Genomic DNA, 27,580 nt, shown 5'->3' on the forward strand with positions numbered 1-27,580 from the left:
CTCATATCTCCTCTTGACAACTCTTACAGGATGTGTTCTTCACATTTTGCCTCGAGGTAAAGACAGGTTTGAAAACAGAGCACGCAGCAAGAAACAAAAGCAAAGGAGCCAAGTAGATGATTTGGCAATGAAAATTCAAACAGACACACTGTGTCCACGCACACACAAATGATATTGCAACACCGCAATGCATTTTCCTCAAAGCAGGCACTGGTTGTCACTTTATCGACCTCTCCTCACAAGCCTTTTGGTTCTGCATCCTAATCCCCGCCCTTACTAACACGCCTGAAAACACCAAACTCGTGTAATGTGGATGCCAGGCGTATTTGTAGCAGAATTTATGTTTTTTCCGATGAAAACGTATAAATGTGGATTAAGCCTCAGAAGATTGACCCGACAGCTTCATGCTAAAATAATTTAAGGACTGTCGTATTGAACAGCTAATAACTTGCATTAGAGATCCTTTTTTTAAATGCTGCATAGGGCATTTTCTTATTAGCATTCTTTGGGGTTAATGACTTGTTGCTCAAATTCATGTAAAATTATCCTTTAAGAAGTTCTCCTTCCGGCAGCCAGCTGGTGTGGTGAATATAGGACACACGCCTCTCAGATAAATTTTGCTCTGTGAAATTACAATTATTTGTTGTAAATTGGATCAAATTTAATTAATGTTGAATCTGTGAATCAGCCAAATTACAAAATACACCTCTTGGCTGTTGTCTCATTAATGTTTTGCCTCTGTGCACAGATGCACATTCATACACAACTGTGGTTAGTTTGAAATGTTTGCTATTTGTTGCTACTAACACCAAACCACTGGATCCAACCGATTCCCTAATGTCGCGCGTGTGTGTGTGTGTGTGTGTGTGTGTGTGTGTGTGTGTGTGTGTGTGTAATTAACCGCCGTGCCATCTTGCAACAGCGAGCAGAAAAATAAAACGGTTACATCAGAACTTGTGACAGTGAGAAGGACCGGGCGCTAGCTTTCAGGTCAGCGGTCTAATTACACCTCAGAGAGAGTGATTTAGGTTCAGCTGCAGAGGTTGAGGAGCTGCAGACGGATGGAGGAGAGAGAACAGGCAGAGGACGAGAGTTGTTGGAAGAGTGGACAGTTTGAGTCATGGAGTGAAAAGAGAGAGAGAAGTTTCAATTAAGATTGAAATTAAACACTATCACCACGAGCTGCTCTCTTGCTTTCCCTGCGATTACACAAGCAGCTTGGACCTTTGCTGTTTTTTGCTCCAGCCTCATTCTTTGGAGTCATGTTTACCTTTAGGAACGAAGCAAGGGGAGGCTTAGTCATAGAAGGCATATACTTGCATGGTAACAATGCGACCCCTTCAGTCTGGTGCATTCAGTTGTTTACACATGAGGAACGCTGTGTGTCCTAAAAAGTCTCGCCTTCTCAGTAAAATGAGCAAGATCCTGTTACATAACAACATTCTGATCATACTCACATCTACTCCGGCACTTCAGGATCAAGATTTTGGATTGAGGTTTATGGATAGATTAAGGTCTAGGCCGGGGTTGAAGTTGGGTTTAAGCGTTTGAAGATTAATGATGAAAATCTGAAATCCTGCACAAATTAAGTTTATGCAACAGTGAAGATATCTATTGTTTCTGAACGCTACAAGACAATAAAGATACATGGAAAGATAGTTTAAACTGCACTGCACAGCGACATTGGATCTCAGTGGACTTCATGCGTGTGTGTGTGTGTGTGTGTGTATGTGTGTGTGTGTGTGTGTGTACGTGCACAAGAGGAATGCTGCGGTTCGGGGGGGAGGGGGGCGACTCCATGGGCAGGAGCATCCAGGGGTTAACGAGCGGTGTGAGAAAAACAGGCAGATTTTGAGAGGGAGGGGGGAGGGAAGCATACACACACACACAAACACACACATGCAAACACTATTGAAACCCAGAGGAAGCTGAAGATGGTCGGGCCCATGAGAGCAGGCAGCTCCTGTTGGTTAAACTGGGATACATCATAGCAGCAGGTGTCAATACATGTTGATCAGTTTAGTGACGTTATTATGAAAAATCTATGTGCAACAAACAGAGAAGTGATTACATGTGCTTTTTAAAAATCTTATTTTGGCACAAACAGAATAGATAGGAGGGTCAAGCTGTTGTAAAAGTGTCTTAAACTTTGTTCCCCCTTTTTATGAGAAATGCAGGAAAGTTTGAAAACCAGTCAATCTTAACCAGTAGATGTAGATGATTAGATGTTGGTGTGTAGTTGCCTCTGTTATGAACTCTGCTGGCCTGAGAACTGTCTCCTTCCCCTCTGGACCTGACCTGTAATCCCACTAGCAAGGACCGGTCAACAAAACGTAACATGACAGTACTGACCCAAACACCTGCCATTTCTTACACACACACTCCCATGGACCCAGTGGACTCCTTTCTGTCTAAAGATCCTTCTCACGCAAATAAAGTAGGCATGCAAGATCCCCTCTCAGCCTATTTATCAGAGGGAGGGGGGTTTGAGAGAGGGGACAGACAGCATGGACCCCCTCTATTGTTCTGGCTGGGTTTAAAGTATGGGAGGGGCAGGGATGGAACTAGGGATAGGATGGGAATTGGAGACCCCAACAATGCCACCGAGCCCCCCACTGCTCTTCCTGCTTATGAGCATGACCTGCTCTGACAGAGCCGGGACAGACCCCGACAAGAGGGGGAAATATCACATAATAAAACTGCCCGAACTGGACTTCCATTGGATGTGAATGTAACCCTATAGGCTAGTCCTGGATTAGACCTGTCATTTAAATTCAACCTCCAGTAAAAGTGGAGCTGAAGTGGAGTCAAATATGTCAAAGTCGAGCGAAGCTGTTGAACTCCTGTCAAGCTACACAGAACCTCCCCCTGACCTGGATACCTGCTATATGAACTGTTGTGATGAGTTATGATGAGCTGGGAAGTCATGTGGGCTCTGCTCGTGTTTCACAAGACAGGTACGACAGTGGATTGGTCAGAGTGTGTGTGTGTGTGTGTGTGTGTGTGTGTGTGTGTGTGTGTGTATATAAAGTATATGCCAAAAAGAGTCAAGCACCATTCGAGAGCTATATGAGCAGTAGAGTCAGTAGAAAACAGCAGTGACCTAAACTCACAGCTGCACCACAACCACCCACATGCAGCCTATAAAGGGTTGTCCCTTCTAACTTGTATACACAAGTGCACACATTACCAGATGTGGTCAGCTGCAGGTATTTGAAGAATTTAGGTGCTTAAAGTGAATCTTCTCATGAGTGTCTACATTTTGATAGTGAAGTGATGACAATGTAATGTAATACATACTGCAATATACAGTACATGCAACAGTGGAAGGTAGCCTATGAGCACAGCTATTTAAATGTCTTCCTTTGTACTTTTCAGTTACTGGGACCGAAATCTATGACATGAAAGATGAGGCTGTCAACCTCAAACTTTGCGTCTTTTTTTTTGTTCCACAGCTGACACGTTTGTTACCCTCAAATGTGTGTGTGTGTGTGTGTGTGTGTTTGTGTGTGTGTGTGTATCCAGCTGTGCCTTATTCCCCTCTCTCCTCATAGTGGAGCTTACAGCAGACCTCTTTGTATGCCAGTTTAGAGCAGGGTGAGAGGTGAAGAGCAGTTTGTTCATAATGGATTATTGATTGGTCTAGGAATACACTGGCTGTGCACTATGTGTGTGTTGGTGGTGTATGTGTGTGTATGTGTGTGTGTTTAAGACTCCATACCATCCCCTCTGTCGCACTCTGAGCACTGAATGTCTCCACTTTATCAGCAACTGTACGGAGGATAGTGAGGTTTTTTGTGAAGTGTAAAATGCTCTGTAAAACAGTATATGTGTGTGTGTGTGTGCGTGTAAAGCTGTCTGTATTGGCTGTTAAGCTTTCAATGCTGCCTGTATGAAACACTGTTAAAGCCCACAGTGTGCTTGTGTAGACTTTCAAAAGCTGTATGTGGACAACATTAAAAGCCCCTTCTGTTTGGCTTCATGACTCCTCAGTTTCCCTGCATGTATGTGTGTGTGTGTGTGTGTGTGTGTGTGTGTGTGTGTGTGTGTGTTTAAACAGAGGGTCCACTCTTTATTTTTCCCCCCACTGTGTATTTCTTTCTCACATGCTTGTCTGTGTCTATGCTGCTGGGAGTGAAACCGATCCCAGCGCGGCTGACGTATGTCCCACACGAGGACGACCTGCAGTGATTATCACTGATGGGGTGACAGTGTGAGTAAGTCAGTGTGTTATGAAAGCCAATCTCTGCACCCTTGGGTGCGGCAGATTTGTGTCATGGCTGCCTCGGAGATGGTTGCTATGATGAAGGCGCTTCCTGGCTGGATGACAGTGTTTCTGTCGCAGAAGGTTTAGCACCTTCTGCTAAACCTGTGTGTGAGTGTCTGTTAAACACCAGCTGTTTAAAAAGTAGACTGCAGGAACTCAATTTTTTTTTTCCTGAACAATCTTTTTCACATTCTTGCACCAGATGTTTTGTGCAAGGTGAATCTGTCGCCTCTAGAGGGGGCAGTTGAGCGGAATGCAATAAAGACTGTAATAGAGAGGTTGCAGTACATCTAAACAGGCTTACAGGTGTGATCTCTCTAAAATAAACATTATTATATCGTAAACAGCAAACATTTATTCAGAGCTGGCCTTGCTTCATAAGATATGACATATATCAAACTTATATTTTAGGTCAGATGTCTGGCTTTGTGACAGTGCCAAATTTTGAATACTAATACAAAACAGAAAAACGTGACATGTGTGAGCAGGTCCTGTACTGGCCTGCACGCACAGTTTGACTGTTTGTTTCAACATCCACTACAGATGTGGACTTCAGGGGTCTCCGATACAGAAATAGAGCAGCTCTCTGCAAAGGTTGTGCGTGGTTTGGAAAACAAGAGCGGATTTCCTCCTCTTCTTTACGGACTTCAGTTCAGTGTTCAGAAAGCGGAACAGCAAATGCTGAAGAGAGGGGGGGTTTCAATCATTATCAGCAGTGTATACCACTCACTCCCAGTGACTCATGGAAGGACAGCTTAAGTGTCCATTAATGGCATGTCTGATAGACAGGCATTCCTGAGTAGGTTCAGATGGATCTCTGCAAGAAAAGAATGCAGCATTAAAACACAATAAACTAAGAAATAAAACTCTAATTTCAACTCTAACTTCGGCTACACACCATATCCACCTTTATTAATCCCTGTGTGTATGTGACATTAATTAGCCGGAGGATGCCAATGGCAGTCAAGGTTTACAAACTGGACTGTTTCTGCCAGCCGCAGGAAAGACTTTCTATCCATTTATTGGCCTTTAATAGAGCTTTGATGCCTCTTCTCTTTTTTGATGACTCTGATGATTGGTAATCTTGTCCGTTTCTTCTGGACAGTTTCTCCCTTCTTAAGCCAATTTGTCGTCCCGCCTCCCCTTTTTGGCCTGGTGATGTGGAGCCTGCATTGTTTCCCTTCTGGTGGCTAATCTTATTACATTTCAATTTGCACATGACTGTCTGGTAGATGACAGGCTTACTGCTGAAAACCCCCCACCCTCCTTTTCCTCCCGACCCTCCTGGCCCCAAATCAGCAAAGCCATTTAATAGGAAATAAGATCATTCTCCTTTGTTTTTAGCACCAGGACGAGAAACTACTAACTTACATGAGTGATATTTGGAACAGATGCAGGGACGAAACTGCAGTGGGTGAATGAATGGAGCCGAGCGTCTTTGTTTTCCCTATTTTGCTGCTACACGTTCATCATCCCCTGATTCTCATATCATGTCATGTGTTGGCTGTTGCCTACTCATGCTTCCTTGTTCCCCAAATGAAGAGGTGCATTAAAGGTCTTGTGTAATTGAGGCAGAGGAATAAGTCCGATCAGACACTGTAGCTGTGTGACGTTTAAATACTTTTCATAACACAGGTCAGTATGGTGCCATAGTTTTAGAATAATGAAGCCGTCCCTCCAGGAAAGGACGTAGCAGCCACTTTGAGGTTAGGGATTAATGTCAACGTTAGTATGCTATTAAGACCTTGGACAATGCTAACATGGTAATATTTAGTAGACATTTTTTTCTATCCTCAAAGTGATTATTATTCATCCTGAGGGGGATGTGAAGGTGTTTCTAGTAGTTCATGCAATAACTGTTGAGATTTGTCACATAAAACAACAAATGTGAATCTTGTGGAGGCACTAGAGCAAGTGTGGGGAACCTCTTTCCCATCAAGGGCCTTTTCCATTTTTTATCACATTCTTCACAGGCCAAAGTAAATTATTCAACACATACATCACACTAACGTTATGCATTGGCATGGACAGCTTCTCATTGGTTTGTTGTCTGATGTCAGATGGTAGTGATGACAACGAGGATGCCACTCGCAGCTGGTGTCGCCACAAAAAGCTTCCCCAAAGAACACTAAATTTATCAGTACCCTGCTTGGCTAAGACAGCAATGCATCCCTCTTGTGAAACGCTGACTGTCACTGTGATCCAAACATTAATACTGCCTGCATGGCTGAAGAGTTTTCAAAAGCTAGCAGAAAAAGTGAGCTTCTATCTTTTTTTAAGATCTGCATGGATAGACTCTATAGGTCTCTATCTAATTATACATTTTGTTTCACAGTAATGTCAGCCACAGCTGCACCTCTGGCTAGAGCAGCACTTGTTCACTGGAAGCCTGGGCTTACTTAACAATCCAGGAGGAAGCATGGTGAACCATTGCGGCTGTGATGCATTTCAATATCATAAATCATTCTAGATAGATAGGTTGCTCGGTTGCAGGGTAATAATTTTCAGTGCACAGGTTTAAGACATATGATTGTTCTTGTGCTAACTTCCCTCCTCCACCGCCTTATCCTCTTATGATTATGATCAATTATCCACTTATAATTAGAGCCTGGCAGTAACTCAGCTTATGGGCCCTGGCACTTTATATAATAGCCTGTAATAATGCTGTCACTCACGTTTCATATAGTCCACACTTTCGGGCTCCAGCATCTGCTGAAATGAATACTCTAGCTTCCTGTGGAAAATTCTTTTCATGTTGTGATCTTTATCTGAAAGGAATTTAGAAATTGCTTCTAATTTTTTTGAACGTTCAAAAATGTGTCTGCTGTCAGTGAGAAAAGAAGAAAGACGTGATTAACCTCTAGTTATTCTTAGTGAGAATATTGTGTTAATCCGCAGCAAGAAATGACAATAGGTCGCAATACAGAAATGTAGACGAAACATGACAACTTTGGCAAATGGACAGCATTATATAATTTAATTTATATATATAATTACAGCAGGTATCATTGACATCTGACTATCGAAATATTCCACCCGTATATAATTACTCTCCTTTTATCACCATGGCTCTTTCTCTTTCCGTTTGACTCTCTCCCCAATGCCATTCAACTCCTGTTTGAGAAACAGTACAAAGCAAACTGTCTGAAGAGCCACTTCCTGTTGTGTACTTAAGATCCCTGTCATGTGATATTGTCAGTTGAGGCGGGTGTGTGAGGCCAGTATGGGGAGGGAGTACGGAGGCACTGCTGATCTTGCTGATGTGAACATGACCCCCCCTCACCACCACCCTGATTGTGTAAAGTGTCAACTCAGCCAGTGTGTTATCAGAGCGCTGGAGCCCTGCACTACTAATGCACATTAACAACACACACACATGTACCATCATAGTGGTGGTGTGTGTGTGCAGTGTAATCCTTGTAGACACGGTGGACTTTATTCATGACAACAGTGCGTCAAATATGTAAATCTTCACTCAAACTCATAGTTTACACCACATTTTGGGGAATTGCAAAGATGTATCCACAACATGGGTAAATATAACTGTTACAACTGATTCAATGAATTAATACAAACATGAAATTCATATATTTAGGGTTTGGTTATAATAAATATAATATTTTCAATTCACAAATTGCTTGTGGATTAGCATTTGCAGTCTCAAACCTGTAAGGGACTTGATCACCAACCTAAAGTCTCGGTTTACCCTCTTTTTAATTCACAGATACATTAACAGACAAACATATGCGGGTCTACTTCATGACACATACGCTCCATAGGCAAATGCAACCATCTCTCCTACGTTTATGCAAATGGTAACTGAATGTGGCTGGAAACTGAATTTGTTCAAAAAATTACTGCAGAATCACTAATATCTTCCATTTGTCTCTTTTCTCCCATTCCTCCCCACTTGCTGTCTCCCACCACCTCTCTCTTTGTTCTTCATTCACAGGTGGATGATATACATGCAGGCTGCACTACAGAGAGCTCCCTATTACATGACCTGAAAGCTGCTGATACACAAAAAAACTGAGGTTGAAGGAGAGACGCCAGTGACATGAAGAATAGAAGTTTGTTGAATTAACTGCGCTGACACAGAAACCTCTAAAAAACTTCCTGCCACTGACATAATGATGACCTGAAATTGCATGAGAACTTTCACTTAATTCTGAGAACGAGAATCTCAGGTTTCCATTTTGTTCTAGGCCTCTGTTAGGCTGAAAACAGGTTCGACATCTTTGTTAATGGTCAATGACAGTGCTCGTTGAAGATGGATTGATGGTGTGGCACTGGAGAGAGTGCTGAATGAGCTGCTGCGTTAGCAGTTGGATTTCTGGATGACTGGAGGCAGATAGCATTATAGTTGGTCAACCAGGGCGCTCTAGAATTCCCTAGATGTCCAACTGCAGATAGCAGAGTTTTCAAGTTCTTTTTAGCTCGCTAGAGGCAAGAAAGATATAGCAGATTAGTACCATGAATACTAGAGACGATATGGAGGTGATGGAGACCCAGGCTGGAGGTCAAAAGGAAAAGCTCTTGAGAGACAAGGTTAATCATGCGATTGAGATTGAGGGTGAGGATGACAAAATCCCTGGGAGTTTCGACTGCACTGTCTGCGGACGCAGCTTCCCCTTCCTCAGCTCTTTGTCGCAGCATATGAGACGCCACACTGGTGCACGTCCTTACAAATGCCCCTACTGTGACCACAGGGCCTCTCAGAAAGGCAACCTCAAAGTGCACATTCGCAGCCATAAACTGGGCACACTCTCTAGCCATCACTCCAACGAGGATGAAGAAGGTGGGGCTGAGGAGGAGGAGATGAGTGTTTCTGAGGGTCTCGATGGAGGTACGAGTCCAACTAAAAGTAGCTCTGCCTGCAACCGGATGATCAATGGGGATAGTGTTGAAGAGAGCCGGAGGAAAGGGCCTGCAAGGAGCATGAAAAGAGAGAAGTCTGTTACTGACCAGCGGCCTTACTGTTGCCGTCTCTGTGGCTATGAGGCCCAGCGAGAAGATCAGCTCCTCAGCCACATTGAAAAGGTCCACATTACTGCAGACGCAGAAGAGGAGACGGCTGTTAAGGAAGAGGCTGTGACTGAACCTGATGCCAACCCAGCCCAGGCTGATGGGGCCTTCCCCTGTGAGACCTGTGGCCAAATCTTCAGCCAAGCCTGGTTTCTGAAGTCGCACATGAAGAAACACGCAGGGGTCCTGGACCACTGCTGTCGTATTTGTGGACGACGGTTCCGCGAAGCTTGGTTTCTCAAATCTCACATGAAAACACACAACACCAAATCTAGGTCACGGTCAAAAGCAGAATCAACTGAGCATCCGGCCACCATCAACGATGTAGCGCAGGACCCTGATATTGCTTCTGGCGCTGTAACATCTACCTATCAAATGTGCTCTAAATGTGGGAACCTGTTTCACACCAAAGAGAGCCTAAGAGTCCACGAAAAGGTTCATGGTGTCAGCTATGGCAAGAAATCCCAGAGCCAATGCAGAGCCAGTGATGAGGAGGACTCACCAGCTGCTAAGAGACGTTTTCTAGACTATTTAAACATCCGACCTGTTGAGGAAAAGACCCTGGACAAAGACAGTGAAGGGGAGAAAATTGTTGGGCAAAGAATTCTTGAGCTAGATCCAGTTTGCAGCTACCAGGCCTGGCAATTAGCCACTAAAGGAAGAGTTGTGGAGCCAGTAGAGCATAGTTTCAAGGCCTCCTATGGGGGAGGAGGTTTCGGGGAGGATGCCCTTGCTGGAGCTGCTGTGGTCTTTGAGAAGGCGAGCAGTCGTTATGTCCTTCAAGGTCAACAGAAGCGCAGCGCAGGCAGACGCAGCAGCTCTGGGTTTGGAAGTCATGGCTCTTCAGGGGACCGGACGCCAGAGAACCTCAGCGACTCCGAGTACCGGCCATCGTCTCGCCATGACCGACGACGGTCATCCCAGTCGCAGTCGTCCTCCAAGTACAACGAGTGCTTTGAGTGCGGGAAGGTGTTTCGCAGTCGTCACCAGATGATCGTCCACCAGCGGGTCCACAGGAAAGACGGACGCAGGGCGTCCGCAGGGGACAAGGAAAGAACTGCAAGGGAAGACCGATGGGGCTCCACCAGTGATCCAGAGTCAGGCTCCCCCAGTCGGCCCTGCACCCCAGGGTACGGAGACTCTCCACCGGCCTCTACCCTGGGAGATCAGGCCTCAGAGATTGGTAGTGCAAACTCTGGAGGGCTTTCAGGTTAGTCAACAACATCTTTCTTTGTTCCGTCTTAATGCTGTGTCATTTTCATTAACTTTAATACAATCTATAACTCAACTAAACTTACGGTTGGTAAATGTCTGTGATTTGGGAAAGTATTTAGGAAATTTGCACTGTTTCAATCTTTTCATCACAAACAGTTTAAATGAAGAATGTTTTATTGTTATAGTTGATCATAGCATCAAATGATCTTTTGTATGTAGTGGGTTTTTCCTTAATTGAATGTCAGAGCATTACAGATTGCTTTATTATAGTCACTGATGAGGCCATTTTTACAACCGTTATCTAATTTGATTTAATTTACTCACATAAAACAATCAGAAAATATAACTGCCTAAATGTAAAAAATAAAAATGCGTGCATGGGTAAAGTCTGCATTAGTCTTTTTGTTGCAGAAATAACTGTAGCTCCTTTCAAGCCTCCCACTCAGGGCCTCTGGCTCTGTCACTCTGTAGTAAACATCTGTTGATGAGTTGTCCTTTGTGTAGGTGCAGCTCCTCAGCGCCTCAGCCCCTATGGAGTGGGAACTAGAGCCCCCATGTGGGAAAATAGAGAAATTGCATCATCTTACTTCACTTCTTTTCACAGAGTTGCACATAACAAACTCTGTAATATATGCAATAAACTTCAAGTTCTTCTGTAATTTCTGTTTACTACACTACAATTATCTTGTTTGACAGAGCAAGAATGTGGTGAAACTTATTTTGTCTCTTCTGTGGCATGTCAGTAGAGCAGAGGGCATTTTTGGAATGCCTATCATTTTTTCACCTCCACAACCAATAAACACTGCAGAACAAAAAAAGGGAGACAAGCCACCCATGGACGAGCTAAACACCCACGGTCACTCAGGGTTGAAATATGTTGAAGGGAGGATTCCTCTGTGTGCAGGACCTGAGATCTCTGGCTTTTGTCTTTAAGCTTTCAAACACCCTGAAAACCCTGTTGGTCCAGGTTAGGACAGTGCAGTGGATCGCTCAGAGTTGTAGTGATTGTTTCCATTCCTGCGTGTAAGTGCAGACATTCAAAAATAGCAGCCACATTTCTTCAGGCCTGATCGAGCTGCGTGCTATTTCAGGTCTTCCTGTCTCAGGAAACCCCCCTCCCCCCCACCCCTTATCTCATGTGAATATGTCCTTTTTTCTGTCTTTGCCATGTAAATCTGGCTGCATGTTTCCTTTTACCCTTCACTGATGTTTTGATTTGTACAATATAGGATTATTTGACTTGAGTAGAAACATACAAGTCCGGTGCTCCAGCAGTTTAAGGTGTGGTTAGCTTCTTTTATGAGTGAAAGCATTTTCTCGCCAAAAACATTGGCATCCTGCTGGGTGGCTGCAGGAATTACAATTTAAGGGCTTTTAAACTCAGCTGTATATAAATGTACAGTATGTAATCAGACCTAATCTGCATTTGGTTGGGACCATGGATCACCATGAAACTTGGTGGGAGGATACAGTATGGGTCAGGGAAGAACCTTGAATTTTGTTGCAGCTCTGGATCAAGGGACAGATCGAGGATTTTTTCTCCACTTTCTTTAACATTTCAAATTTTTTTCTACATTTTCATTGATTTCTCAAAAATGAACCATGGGTCTTGATGAAAATCTGACATGTTGATATTTATGAGTTTGTGCAATTTGGTGCAGCTTGATAGAATTTATGAGGAGTTTTGGTCCTTGGGCTCTACAGTGTTAATTAGCTGGATTATGCAAAGATAAATTTCCTGAAATTTGATGGAGGAATGGGACATGACCCATGAGATTTTACAGGCGGTCCTGGAATTTTATTTCATTTTCTTTATATTGCAATATAGGGTGATTTTATTTCTCAAAGAATAATTCATGGATCTAGATATCACTCTACTGAGTGTCGGTCTAATTAATATTAGTGACAAAGTTGTCCTTTATGAAGATATATGAGCATTTGCCCAAAGAACATTCTTGTCAAGATCTAAAGGCCTCTGTCGATTTGTCCGTCCTTCTTCCCTTTACCTGTCTTCCCCATCCCCACTGACTTCTTCTCTAATCTCTTAGGTTACCTCCTGTGACACCTCCTCTGTCACTCATGCACTCCTCTTACCATTGAGCCAACCAGGCTGCCTGATGTCTGAGGGATTGGTTATTTATAGTCTCCTCTCGATGGAGAGGGATAAGGGCAATGGAGAAAGAGACACTCAGAGGACAATGTAGTCCCAAAATACTCTGTCGTCCCTTACAGCCATTTTGCTACATTTTGGGAATGCAAATGAGAAGTGGGAGTGTATACACACAGATACCAACATGCACGTAGGCCTTTTTATTTATGACTGATAAAAGTAGTGGATTGTTAACCCTCAAACATAGTTGACGATTTACATGAAAGAATTAGAGTTGTATTGAGATATATGCACCAGTCACTCTCACAACTGTAAAGCTATGGACATTTTTCAGTTCAGCTTCTCTCCCGGTGAGAGCTGACACCTGAGCGTTATTCTCACCAGCTCTATACAAGTGAGAAATTAGGAGGCAGTATTTTCATGGATAGTTAAGATGGATCCTTCGTGTGCTTCTAAGATACATATGTGGTTTCCTCCTGCTTTCACAAGTTACTGCAGTGTCAGAATATGAGGCCATACGGCTGGGCAGGGTGTGTGGGGCAGGGTGTGTGTTAGTCGGTGTTCCATGTTTGTGTGTATCTGTCAGACTGATTCAGGTTTACGCTGATATTTCTAAAACATGTATATAAACATGCTATTTCAGCTGGTTGTATGATTTTTATAAGAACAGTATGGGCCCTATAAAGAGGCCACATCAGTGTTACTACCCTGCCTGCTAAACTGCCCAGTCCTGGGGCTTCACCTTGGCACAGTCTGAGCTGTGAGTGTTGGCCAGAGTTGCAAACAGGAAGCCAAATGAAAAACAGATGGCAGGTTACTGGTGTTGTTGTAAAACCGAGGAGGGGTGGTGGAGATGGTAATAATGGCCTAGTTACAGTATTGTGATCTGTTCTTCTGTAGGAGACTTTTGTAAAATATTCATGTGTGTAAGGTTCCATGACCTGGAACATGTTTAAGTTCAAACAATCCAATCTGTGGATTTTATATTTTACAACACTGTATTTTCATGATCATTTTAACTGTAATTACGATCCTTTTTGTTATTCTTCATATTAATCTCCCCCTCTAATTCTATAATTAGACATAAACTTTTCCAGTGACAGATGGGGCATATACGCCCCCTTGTGGGGAGATTGCAATAGTACACAGCAGGAATCAGCAGCATGGGCTCAATTTAGTTAACACATGTAGAATCCAAACCAATGCCAATACATACACATATTCATACAATAACTGATCTAAATTTTTAGCCTTCATATTACTTACGTATTTTACTGTGGAAAAAGTAAGTGTTGATTCAGCTCTATCTTAATGTTGTATGTTATCAATTGAGATTGCTTATCAACATGTAGAACATTTGACATCCCAACAGTTACCATAGAGATTAATCAACAGTGCTCACTGACACAAGCTGAATATATTAACCGAGTTAAAAGAAACGAATAATTCACATAAATGATTGGAACATCTCTCAATGATGTGATGTAATAATTGTTGTCTGTTTTAATCTATATTTATTTAGTTCTCTTACGATAGCAGATGTAAGAGGCCTGGTTATGGCAGAGAAGTTTCTGTCAATGTAAAATTAAAAGAGGGGATATGAGAACAGTGGCCAATACTGCACCCTGGTGGCTGTTCTTCAAAACTACATGAGGTTTCCGATTATATGAACTGAAGTAATGAGTTTAATCTAGACTATTTATTTTGCAGCCATTGACCTTTATGTTGTCACATCTCTCCCCTACAGATGAGAACCCTTACATCTGCAGCCTGTGTGACTTTGTTACCTCTGAGTCACAGGCTTATCTGACTCATGTTCGTGTCAAACACCCGCCCGCCCCCGAAGACAGACCCAGCCCCAGCCCCAGCCCCAGCTCTAGCTCGGACAGAGGCACACCCAGCAGTTATCCCAAGCTGAAGAAAGCTCTTCTCCAGGGGCTGAAAAGCTCAGCATACCCTTTGGCTTACCTCGGTGCTCGATCGTCCCATCTGGACCCCAGCATGACCCCTGTGGATCTGTGTGTGAGGGCTGATGGCACGAGGGGGATAGCCTCCCTCACCTTGGACAGGAAGAGCCTCCCTAGCCACAAGTGCTCCTTCTGCTCCCACTCCACCCGCTATCCCGAGGTGCTCTGGATGCACCAGACTGTGGCTCACCGCATCAACAGCAGTAGCTCCAATCTGGCTCCTAAATGGGCCTTTAAGAACAACTCAAAGGGCTCCCGGGACGGCTCGTTATCCTCCAGGAGGCGCACCGGTCCCCCACCAGTCCTGGAGGGAAAAGAGTGTCCACCGCTGCCTCCACTGATCCGCACCCAGCGTACCCAGCCCCCAACCGACGCCAGTGAGGTGCAGAAGAAGAACAAGCCAGCCAGTCACGCAGCCACGCCATCATCATCATCATCATCTTCATCATCATCATCATCATTATCAACATCATCATCGTCATCACCATCATCATCTTCCTGTACCCCCTCCACGTCATTCTCCAGGGGTTCCTCCTCCTCCTCGGGCACCCATGTGGGGAGAGTCCCTGTACAGCCAGGCGTCAGCGCCAACAGCAGCATCAGGCACACTGAGGACCAGAGCTATCCGTCCCGCTTCAGACCCAAAGTGGATATTTACCCAAGGGGAAGTTCGCTCTCATCCTCAGGCTCCACAGAGAAGAGCAGTGGCGCCCTCTCACATTCCTCAGCACCGAGCCCCAGCTCCGCCACAGTTTCCAGGATGGCCGACCGCTACTTAATGCCTCAAGAGGGTCTCGGTTTCATGCTGTCCAGCAAACATGGCCTTGCTGAGTACAGCCGGGCCAGGGGCTCCCCTCATCAGCCGCATCCCAACTCCAAGAGCCAGGGCCGGGCTAACGCCACAAGGCCCAGCGCCATCACCCATAGCTCCGCAGCGGGAGACAACTATGGAGCCCCCCAGGCACGCAGAGGCACTCTGCATAATTCCGCCTCCTCCTCTACTTCTACTTCATTGCCTTTGGAGTCTCGTGCAGATGTGAAGCAGGAGCCAATCGCTGAGACACCGGAGATGCCAAATGACGTCCTCAGCTTCCTCAAGAACTACAGCCCCCACGATCTGGCCACTTTATACCACCGCTGGGGTGCAGCCAACGCCATGTTGGATCCCACTGGTAAGGAGCCATTTTTGATCTTTTGTCCTTTTTTTGGGCTGATTAACATCTACAAATTTTGCAGTAACACAAAGCAAAATTTGTCTTTTGCTACTTTGAAATGCCATAGTCGTCTTCATCCCCCATCATCAGCTCACACACAATATGCCCAGGGAGCTTTGGCCTCGGTGAAAATGCCAAATGTCATGAGTTGAAGGAGAATGTTTTTCAGCCACTGAGTATCTTGTTGTTTAGCTGCTACTGGACTTGACAAGGTAAACCAGTAAAAGACACACAGATCCACACTCAATGTTTCGAGCCATATTCGGTCAGATACACGTATTTATTCTCCCTTACACTCTCACTCACTCATCATGGCCGGCACACATACTGCCCCACTCTGACAAGGTTTGAATATTAATGAAGGGGAGATACATTAAATGAGCAGACACACGTTTACCTGGTACGATAAAAGAATCTAGGGCAGCATGTGTGTCTGTCCACTTGTGTCCGTGTGTGCTCAGGTTTTCAGATTCAAAAGTGTGTTGTTTTTTTTGTATGAAAGACGTGACAGAACCTTTGCTGCTCTCAGGTCTGCGAGGCATGCCTAGTCTCCAGCTCCACTCTCCCAGAAAGCTGTCACAAACTGTTTAGGTCATGGCTCTGCCTGACGAGGGGCTCGCACAGATGCGAGTGGAGGGGGGGGGGGGGCAAAACACAGAGAGCGGGAACGTAATAGGCAAAGAGGGAGATGAGACTGAATAATTACCCCACCAGCTGCTTTGGAAATGGTCATTACCCAACATCCGAATTATTTGCCTATTTTCAGTTGTGTCTCTAAGGTCAAGTGGGGCTGTGCGGAGCCAGGGGTCAAAGACAACAGCCCCAGAGCGGACGCATGACATCGCTGTCACCCGTCCAGGCACATATCGTCACCATCCGCCTTAGCCCTTTGAGTCACATGCTATAAAGTGACCTTTTTTGAGCAACTGAGTCGTTCTCCCTTCTCCCTCTCTAATATTCGTGCCAGTGTGTGTGTGTCTGCTTGTGTGTTTCCATCCAGCCTTGTCTTGTCTTTCATTAGTGCATCAGTGAGAAGGGCTGGCGGCCGCAGAGTAGAAGTAGAGTATCCAGAGGCCAGCAGTCCGGCTGCCAGAGACACTCTCTGTCACCTCCTCCGCCTCCCCGTCCTCCTTGTCGGGCTGCGTCCCTCCAACACTCACCGCTTTTCACGTATACACACAAAAAAACACACAACTAGTGGGCCGGGCACTGGCCAGGTATATGCCAGCTTTAATGCTTGGGGCATTTGAGAGGTAAAGCAAACCCCCAGACCCTCAGGTCTGTTATATTTCAGAAAGAGAGGTCACAGGATTGCATGTGAGTGTGTTAGGTCAGGAGTTCATCAAACGGACTCCAGGTCCTTGTTACATAGATAACTATATAATACAAATGTAAATGCCTGAATTACAGTCATTTAAGTTCCAACAAGAGGTTCCTTTACGCTGAGTGGCCGCTTGCTTAGACTCTGCTTTACCATAGACAGTTGGACTTCATATCCCATAACAATTCATTTCTCGGTGCCACTTTTCTTATACTGTCTCTATGTTCAGTTGGAAATTGGCTGGTTTTATTTGTTAGGGTTTCCTTTTGGTTTTTTAAACTGCACTTAAAATAAACACCTGTAAACATCTTTGAAAGATTTGCATTTGAATTAATTTACCTGCAACTACTCCTGTGATGCTCTTCATAGGATGTGTGTCACAGCATTGGAACTGTAACTTAGGTTAAAGAATGCTGCGGCTTCATTACATTTATGCAGTTCTGCAGAATAACATTTGAGAAGTTGTCCGAAAATGTTAAAAGTGTCGGTTCAACTTGTTTCTTGTAAATAATAAATAAGTATATATTTTTAAGTGCATAACAATATAAAAAAGAAAAAGTTGGGAAGTGAAGACAACATCTGAGCCTCCTCAGCAGCTCCTTGAATAAGAAAGAAAGATTATCCTTATTTTGCATTTAGTCAAGTCATGTGATGGGATATGTGAGCTTTGAAATCATCAAAATTCGACAAGTTGCTTCTGTATGACATTTAATTTGTAAAGGTGACTTGTGCATGTAATGCGAGTGTTACTGCATCCCCCTGTGCACGTGGGTGAGTGCAAATGTAGCCAGTGTGTGCCAGGACCCAAGCAAACACACACACACACACATAAATATAACTCTTGGAATGCATACACTTGCGGACACACACCTGACATGTGACACACGGGCAGCGGAGCGGGCACATCACAGCCGGGGCGTTTTAATTGCCTGTAATTTATGCGGAGTGTGTGTGTGCTGTGTGTGTCTGGCTGTCAGCCGCTGAGATGATGCTGTGTGACAGCTGCAGCCCAGCCCCTGGAGCTAGCCGCTCATAATGACACATTAGACATACTAATGATGCTCGCGCAAGTCCACTACTGACGCTGCATACCTCCACCGCTCCAGCCGGACTCCGTGCTCCTGTGCAACCACTCACTTTCTGCCCATCACTGACCTTTACATCTCCATTCGATCTCTCCGCAAACACTGCCACGCAAAACCGTCTCCTGCCTCGGAATCGACTGATAATGAAGTCCACATTTCCCACCGGTCTTCGTAGAAAAATGTCACATGGACACGCAAAAAAGATGTGATTGGCCCGTGTGTGTGTGAGAAAAACTTGTCTGTCATGTGATTTCAATTTCTGCTTCTTCTTTGATGTGTGTGTTTGATCTATGAATGTAAAATTCCCGGGTCACATCTCGGTTCTGCTGGGGTCTGAGTGGAGTTTTCTCCAGGTACTCCAGCTTCCTCCCACAGTCCAGAGACAGGTAGGTTAGGTTAATTGGAAACCTTTAAATTGGCCGTAAGTGTGGATGTGAGCGAGAATGTTTCTTTCTCTCTATATGTTGGTGAGCCTTAAGGAATAAGTAGTATAAATGGATGGATGGACACACATCACGTTTCAAAAAGGGCTTTTATTTTCAGATCAAAGGACTGACCGGTGAGAAGAGCCGAACGAAAAAAAAAACTCATAGGGATCAAATTTAGCAAAATGCTATCTGCTGATAGTAAGAGAGATATAATCCATGTTCTATTTTTTAGGCCTCCTCTTCTTCAATCCTCAAAAGGCTGAATCAGCTTCATGTTCCCTCCATTCATTTGATTCACATCGTACACCTTTTTTTTTACCAGATTAAACTTCCAGGTTGAAATGATTTGCCTTATTTATATTTTTTGAATGTGTGTTCCTCTCTTTTTTCCCTGTGTGATCAGGGATGCTGAGGTCTCTCATGCGACAGGGGCAGTATATCTGTCAGGAGTGCGGGAAGAGCTTCAGTCAGCCGAGCCACCTGCGCACGCACATGAGATCCCATACAGGTAAAATACAGCCAACAGGAGCGCACACACACTCAGAGGAAAACTGATTACACATAAACACATGCAGGAGATAAAAAAGGAAAAACTGAATGGATTCCTAATCAATATAAAAGGCGATACAATATCAGTACGAGTGCTTTCAGACATGCACTGAACTCCAGAGAAAATCCTGACATTCTCCGGAGGGGCTGCTGACTTTGTCTGGGGTTTCTCTCAGGTAACACCTCTGGATAATGTCTGCTGGCCCATACAAGAATATGGGTATGTTGGCGACATGTGATGGGCAGAAAACAGAATAAAAAAAAAAAATCAGGTTGAAAATGTGGTGCCATACATGTAGAAGACACAGAGGAAGATGTCAAGAGAGCTTTTGGTGATAAGGGTTGATACGTCAGAGTGCTGGAAACAAAAATGCGTGACCTCCACTGCATAGATTTTTTACAACCCTCACCTAACCACTCCGGAGATTTCTGTCAACACATCTGACCGGGAAATCTCCTGCTGCGTCGTTCAAAGAGAAACTCTGAGTTTGCCATTCAACCTCTGTTGAAACCTGCTTAACTTGCTCATCATTAGAAGTCGCGCAGACTAATCTACTACATCTGTAAAAACTTGACTCATTCCAGTTTTTGAGCTATTGAAAAGGACGCTGGCTTTCCAGGACCCCGGAAGAGGACAAATGGATTAAACAGATCGATCAGTCGAGTTTTTAAAGTCATTCGCAGGAACAGTTAAAGAAGTTTTTGCAGGAGCATCCGTCACTGAGAGTCTATCGTAACACAGACAAATGACCTCTGCAAAGAGCAGCCCGGCTGACAGCTTCAGTGCACTGTGCTGTGGGTAGGAGAGGTCTCAAACCTGTAGAACAACCTCATTAGCCACTTGTTATTCATGTATTACTCGATGTTCCCATTTTTTTTCGGCACTCCTTCAACAGTCACTCATTCCCCTCGCCACCCGTGTACACACATCCTCACCCGCACGGCTATTCATCCACCCAGAAACACTCACGTGAGATGTGGAGAATATATGCATGGAGATTCACATCCTGGACGACATTTCATCATCCGACTCTTCATACGTCGACTGTGCTCCTGCGCTCGCCAAAATAAATCAACACCGATCTTTTTTGTTCAGCTGAGTGTGACAGCCGGTCTGTGAGTCCGTCCCCGCCCTGGGCCGGGCAGCTGTCTCTATTTTTTAAACTGAAACACGATTTGCTCCGGATACTGACCTGTGACAAATTGTATACATTATTAATCACATGTCAATTAGAGAGATGGAATTGTGCATTCTAATGAAGCAGAACAGCATTTGTCCACGCCAGCCTCATGAATCCATTTGCATGTGTCCCGATGTCGTTCACTTGATTTAGACGTCCCACCTTTTCCTCTACTTTATCCTTTCCCCGTCTACTTTTCATTTCCTCCTGTCCTCATGTCCTCTTTTCCGTTCCGTTCCTTTCCTTCCCTTTATTCTTTCCTCTCATCTCACCTATTTCTCCTGTCAGTCTTTAATTCCCCATCATATCTCCTTTACCGACACATTCTCTTTTATTGCCTTCCTCACTTTCATCTTGTCTCTTCTCTCTTCCTATTTACTTTATTTTGTTGTTGTTTCTCTATTCTTCCTCTTCCTCTATTTTCCCTCTCATCTAACTTTTCCCAATCATATCTGCTTCCTTTCCTCTTCGTTCCTCCACTTTTTCCTCCACCTCTCGTCTTCTCCACTCTCCCTACCTCCCATCCACTCCTGTCATGTCCATCAGCCGAGTTGGCGGTGATCACAGTAGACAGTGAGTTAAGTAGCTTCTTTATAGAGAGTGTGAATGATATGTGGCACCGCCAGTGATTCTAAGTGACAGAGGCCAAATGGTAAGTGATGCAGTGCTCAGCCTCCCCCCGAGCTCTATTGTAAACACACACACACACACACACACACACACACACACACGGCCATGCATAGGCTCTGTAAACACTTGCAGAGGCTGTAATTAATGTTGTCACCAGCGGTTGTCTTCAGCATGGACGTGCACACGCCGAAAAAGGCCAGCCACCCCGAGGCCTCCATTAACATGCGTCATATTAAATCACTGACTTGCCTCCACCAGGTTCCATCATCATCACCACCACCATCATCGCCATCATCCTCATCATCATCACTGCCAGTTCCCCTCCATTAACGAGGGCGCTGGTGGCAAACCTTACTGCATGCCGATGGTGGTGGAAGAGAGAGAGAGAGAGCGCGAGAGAGAGAGAAAAAAATTGGTTGTGTGAATCTGGTAGAGCTTTTAACCAAATGCCCTCCTCCCCTTCCTCCCCCTGCCTCCCTCCCTCCCTCCCCCACCTCCCCTCCTTCTCCCCCCACAGTTGGGTTTGATTTTAACGGACTCCACAGAGGTACTGACGCTCACGCCACCGCTTCTGAGGCTCCCAAACAAGTATGTGGCACGATGGCTAATCACTGGGCTCCCCACCCACATCCATCGCTTCTGCATGTTTTCTTACCATTGTTATTATGATTTTTCTACCGCCTCACCTCCGCATGTGCGTGTCAGTGTCCGTCTTGCACCGCACCATCTTTCTGTTTTTCCATTTCTTGATTCTTCTTCATGTGTAACAGTCACACGTGGCACCCGGCATTAACACCTGGCATCCTCACAGCTGGATCACACCTGACATCAGACTGTACACATTCAGTGGCTTTCATATTTTAATTAGACAGGGTTAATGGTTCTCATATTAATTGAAAAAAAGCAACTTGGCATTTGTAAAGTTTCCCTCAAAACCTTAAACATTGCAATGTTTCTTATTGATATGAATTTGCTGGGTTTCGATTATATATTCATTTCATAAACACATGAAAAACCTCTCAAATGCAAACACAGTGTAGTGTCCAATAGTAAAGTTCTGCTCTAATAAGAGATATGCCAACACAACACAGTTACATGCTCATTACCTGGAGTCGGATACATCCTTCAGTTCCTCCATTGTAAGTGATGAGCTTTTCTGTTTCTGGTCTATTTGGGACATACATCAGAGTAACATACAGGCACTTAGCATGACGAGTGATCGTGCAGCTGCAGCCATCCATCATCTATAACTCTTCCAGTATAACGTCTGAATAAGTAGCATGTTTTCAAGTTGACACCTTCAAATGTGTCTGTAGGGAGGTGCAGTTCAATAACACCACAACTTCCATGACTAAAAAAAGAACAGTTAACTAATTGGCAGGTCATTCGATAATAAATTACTGATAATTTTAATAAATATCCGCTGGCTTCAGCTCATCCTTTTCTTTATCTTGTATTATAGTAAACGTGTAAATATCTTATTATATTATTAAATATCTGACAAATTTAACACCTTCCCAGTGACGTGCATGGAGGCCGAGGGAACACAGGAGTATATCTGTTCTGATTTGACATTCGGAGCGAGCTGGATGCTACACACGCTGCGCCTCCATCTTAATTAATCAAACCCATCACACACAGACACAGCCACACACCCTCGTGCTCTCAGATTTACCGCACGCCATGAATGATGGGAGCAGGCGCGGCAGAGGGGTCCAATTAGATGTAGTGTTGACGCTGCTTTACGGTGACGATAACCTTTAGTATAATGTAGTGCATCGGTCCCGTCAGCCATGTTTTCCTCACAGGACGTGTCGTGGAGGTGCTCGCTTTCCTCTCACGTCTCACCCTTGCCGTCTTTCCAGCTGTTTCTTTTTTCTTTGATTTTCGTGTGATTAATTATATCTTTTTTTTTTTTTTTTTTATCTCTTGTTCTCACCCCCTTCGTCTCTTCCTCTCTGTTGTGTTACTGATGATGTATGATAACAGCTATATTTCCCTGTTTCTTCTTCGGGGAGAGGGGGTGTGGGAGGGGCCAAGGGGAGTCATTTGTTTCCCTGCTTTGATATTCCTCCATTTATCAAAATGATAATTAGGTGCAATTAAATGGCAATCTCATTTGTTTTGTTCAGGTGCTTGTTGCGTACTTTATTATTATTTTTTTTTTCCTCTTTTTTTTCTCGCAGAGGTGTCTGTGCCATTGTAGGTCAGTCTAATTAGAAAAGAGAGTATAGTGTGTGTGTGTGTGTGGTGGAGGGTAGGCTTGTGTGATTGAGAGAAAAGCGTAGAGAAGTGTGTCACAAACAGAAAGGAAGCATTATTCCATTTGGGTCAGGATAGAATGGCAGAGCGTTTACTTTTTAAGTTGAATTAAGTGTAAGAATAAAGAAAAGGAATGTGAACGCTTCTCTTAACCTGCATCATGTTTCCCTTCTTTCCTCTGAATACCATCACATGTCTTGGTTTTATGTTTTTCTGTGTTCGCTTGTGTTGTTTCCACCGTCTTATCTGTGATTTATGTTGTATTCTGTTGTATTCATCTATAATGTCACTTGGGGCCTCTGTACCTGACCTATCAACTGTGTGTGTGTGTTTGTGTTTGTGTGTGTGTGTGTGTGTGTGTTCCTCAGGGGAGAGGCCATTCTGCTGCCAGCTCTGCCCATACCGAGCATCTCAGAAAGGGAACCTAAAGACGCACGTCCAGAGTGTCCACCATATGCCTTTCGACAACAGCCTGTACCCAGACACACGGAGCTTGTCATTGAGCCTGGAGGAGCAAGGAGCGCTGGCTGCCAAACACCCACCAACGCCACAACAATAACAATCTCCTCTGGATGTACTATGATCTGGTTTTGGGGGCCAGACTAGTCAGGGCATCAAACATCTCCAAAATACAGCCACCACTCATAGAAATCTGCAAATGGGACCCGAGACACATGATTGACTTTTTGAGCCTCTCCTCTCCGCTGAGTATCCTGCGAGAAGAAATGTATAAAATGAAGGTTCTTGTAATTTTTTTGAAGTACTTTTGTTTTTGTTAAGAAGCTAGCTAAAGCTGTGCTAGGCAGTTGTAAAAGCAGAAAATATAGGGCCACTGAGGAAGGAAAGCATAGATGGAAAGGAAAAGAGGATTCGCCAACGTTTGCTCTTTTCAATTGTGAAGTTTGGCAAAATAAGGACAGTTGTTTTAAGTTTACATCAACGTAAAAGGACGATGGAACACAGGGGTCCTACGAACTGAAATTCGTACCTCTCGCTGCCATTTTGGAGGCACCACCACCTGCTTAGCTCATCTCGACAAAAGGCAAACGATTTTAGTCGAGGACTGTGGCATTGCATGGCTTTTTTGTTTGCCTTATTGTATGAGTTTGTGCGTTCCTCAGGACACCAATCATCCAGGAAATGACACGAGAGAGGAGAGGATGCTCTGCCCTTCATCAACAGTCCACTGACACATTGCAAGCTCGTCTCATCTGGGCTCTAAGTGTTGTGGATGGCGACTCCTATGTGTGTGAGGCTGCACAGCTGATGATTAGGGAGAGAGCGAGACTGAGTTGGAGAGAGGTAGGATTACAGAGAGAGAGAGAGAGAGAGAGAGAGAGAGAGAGAGAGAACGCTAATGGGGGTGTCTGCTTTAGTGCTCATTAAAAAGAGTGTGCGTTTTTAATAGCCAATATAAATGAGCGTACCACTTTTATGGTCATTCAATTATTGTCCATTTAAGAGGAAAGAACTGAGTGGAGGCAGTTTTCCTCCATAACTCCATCACGTCAGGGAGTGACTTTGAATTAGACTCCACAACCGAGGGAGTGGCAGGAACTCGTAAGTGGATCAGACAGATCAAGCCTCAGATTATGTCCTGTTCATGCAAAGGAGAGCATGGTACTGCTAGTGTTGGAAAAACTTGCTTTTATTGCTTTTTAAAATATGTTCGTTTTCATTCTCAAATAATTGTGAAACATTGCAGCTTCATTTGCTTAATTTGGAAAGTTAGAAAAAAAACTAAAATTCAAAATAAAACTTGAGTAGCTGAGTTCTCTGGATCAATGTGCATTATTCCAAAACTGTTCATCTATTACTTTAAAACCGGCAAATTAAACAAAAACAGACATATGGTGCAACATGTACTTTTGACATAACAAATGATTTTGTCAATGAAACATTTAGGACAGATGCCCCGAATCTTACGCTTTGTTCATACTAATGCAGATATTTTGCTATAAAAAATCTTCCCTGGTATTTGACAGGTTGTTGACATGGACTTTTTTGCCGCTGACCTGGCATGCTTGTTGGAGTCTAGTCATTTTTGTGTACTCGTCTGGAAGGAGATATTTTGTAAAACAAGGTTCAATATGTATGGGAAACATATCTGCAAAGAATATCTGCAGTAGTGTATGCAAGGCCTACATTTCTTGAGTTAAGATTAGCATTTTAGAAAGACAGAAAGGAAAAGGTAATAGAGAGAGAGTGAGAGAGAGAGAGAGAGAGAGAGAGAGAGAGATAGGTCAGGAGGTCAGGCTTCCAGAGAGATCAGGGATAAATACACAAGTTGGACACATTCTGAGGCCTATTAAACTGTAGCGCCGTCACAGCCTTAACACAGGTGTGTGTGTGTGAGAGTATGTGCAGGTGCATTCTTTTCAAACCTCTCCATACTGTGTAAGAGGTTCACCCGCTCCTATGTACTCCAGCCTCCCTCTAGAAGCTTTAGTGCAGCAGCCTACCTCCTCTGCGTTGAAAGCCTGTTTTAAGTTTTGGTCGGCTGGTTATAAAGGTATAGAACTGCTCTTTGCGAGGATGACATGTTCTTTTCTGTGGTGTCCCGTGCTTAGTTTCCCTCCCCTCAGCGGTCTGCAGAGATTGAATAAGCCATGCCTTGACACGCTGGGGGGAAAGAAGAAGAAGTAGAAGAAGAAAAAGCAAAGGTAGCTCAAAGTAGCTTTGACTCGAAAAAGCAAGGGTAGAACTGTTGATTTGTGGAGACCTTTTTTTTTCTGTACACGTTAAAAAATCCAAATTTACACCAGTTAAAGTCTACGGAGAGAACAGAGTACTGTACATCCCATCTATTTTGAGACGTTTTTACAGGATGACAGCATGGTGTGCTATACCAGAGGGTTGTTTAGATATGCATACAATATTGTGTGCTTGATTATGCCTAATAATACACATACAGTGTGTATATTGAAGGTGTGGGTAGTGAAAATACTTGAAATGGATACTCTAACCTTTGTGGTAGTGTACTACTAATACCAATGTACAGAATTCCCTTTAAGATTAACTCCTCAGTTATGAATTTGTACTCCGAAGTGTGACTTAGAAAAACTATGAAGTGGGAGTGAGTGTATGTAATATAAGCTGTATATCTGTAATCCACTTTTACCAAACCCTTTATATACAGCAGTAGAAACCAAATGGCATTACTAGTGCACTTAGACTAGGTTACTGCTTTAACTGCTCTCATTTTGTCCAGTTCTAGCCACAAGGTTTCTTTGAGAATGTCTCTTTAATTGTGCCGGCTAACTCACTGCAACGTCATTTCTGTTCCAGGGGCTTTAGGACGATTCCCGTTGGTTTTTAGCGGTGAATGATTTGTTCGGTGACGGCGGTGTGGCACAGCTTTTTAGCTAAGTCTCCTCATGGGAAGTCAGATAATGCTAGGTGCATCAGGCAGTGCTTATTTTTTTCAGAAAGATGTAAGAGTGTGTTTTTAGTCTTTCTCTTTGCTAAACTGTAGGATTTGTTCAGTAGCTAGTCATGGCTGCCCTCCCAGGCACTGGCAGGTGTTGTTCTTTTTCTTTTTGGTTGTTTTTTTTTTTTTTTGTCATGCCTCTCAAGTTGTTTTATTTGTGTCCTTGTTGCTTTTTTTATTTGTGATGAACTTCATGAGTAATTTACCTTAGAAGACATTATTATTATTCCAAATGTATTCGGTTGACATCTGTATTTATTATCACTTCAAAAAGGATAAGAGGACAGGGGTAGACAGGAGGGTTTGTTTTCATTTGATTTGTCTGGGGTGTTTTTTTGTTGTTGTTGTTTTATAACGTGTTGTTTTCAAGCCAGCAAGCCTATGTGAAAGCTCTACCTCGTCTGAGCCATTCTCAGTTCTGTTACACTTTTGTACATCATTTCAAAAAGATGTAATGTCATGTCCACAATAAAGACACAGAAAATGCCACCTGTTGTCACCGCCTTTCATCTGGCTCCGCTTGTTTTGCCGCTTTGACTGAACACGTCCAAGTTGAGATGAAAAAGCTTGGGCGGCTGTTACAGTTTTCCGATTTTTAATTTTCCATTTGACTCACACTAGAAAAATGCAGTGCGCTGTCTGTGATTTTTGACAGTATTACAAATTAAATGTATTTAGCATTTTCTTGTGGTCATTCATAATCAGATACTTTCTTACCTCACTTTTTTTATCTCATTTGTTGAAAGCTTCACATCCTGATAACCATCAGTAAATAAAGTTATCTGAAACATACCTGTCTGTCACTTACCGACCAGCCTGGGAATCAGGGTCAGTCAGTGTAAGACGGGGGTGAGGACCTAAGCGTGCCAACAGGTAAACTAGTTTAAACAATCTTC

The 27,580-nt window shown here is 43.9% G+C and overlaps 1 protein-coding gene across 1 annotated transcript in view; it reads left to right on the forward strand.

Moving 5' to 3' along the window:
- Positions 1-27,173, forward strand: part of LOC133964996 (zinc finger protein 516-like) — a 43,335-nt gene extending 16,162 nt beyond the window's left edge. The window contains exons 2-6 of the mRNA XM_062399356.1: positions 8,220-10,502; positions 14,365-15,756; positions 19,036-19,140; positions 21,510-21,580; positions 23,623-27,173. Of these exons, the coding sequence (XP_062255340.1) occupies positions 8,741-10,502; positions 14,365-15,756; positions 19,036-19,140; positions 21,510-21,580; positions 23,623-23,682 (3,390 nt within the window). The 5' untranslated portion in view covers positions 8,220-8,740 and the 3' untranslated portion in view covers positions 23,683-27,173. The remainder of the gene's footprint in view (positions 1-8,219; positions 10,503-14,364; positions 15,757-19,035; positions 19,141-21,509; positions 21,581-23,622) is intronic.
- The last annotated feature ends 407 nt before the right edge of the window (positions 27,174-27,580 follow it).

This window comes from Platichthys flesus, chromosome 11, assembly GCF_949316205.1.
Source record: "Platichthys flesus chromosome 11, fPlaFle2.1, whole genome shotgun sequence".
NCBI lineage: Eukaryota > Metazoa > Chordata > Actinopteri > Pleuronectiformes > Pleuronectidae > Platichthys > Platichthys flesus.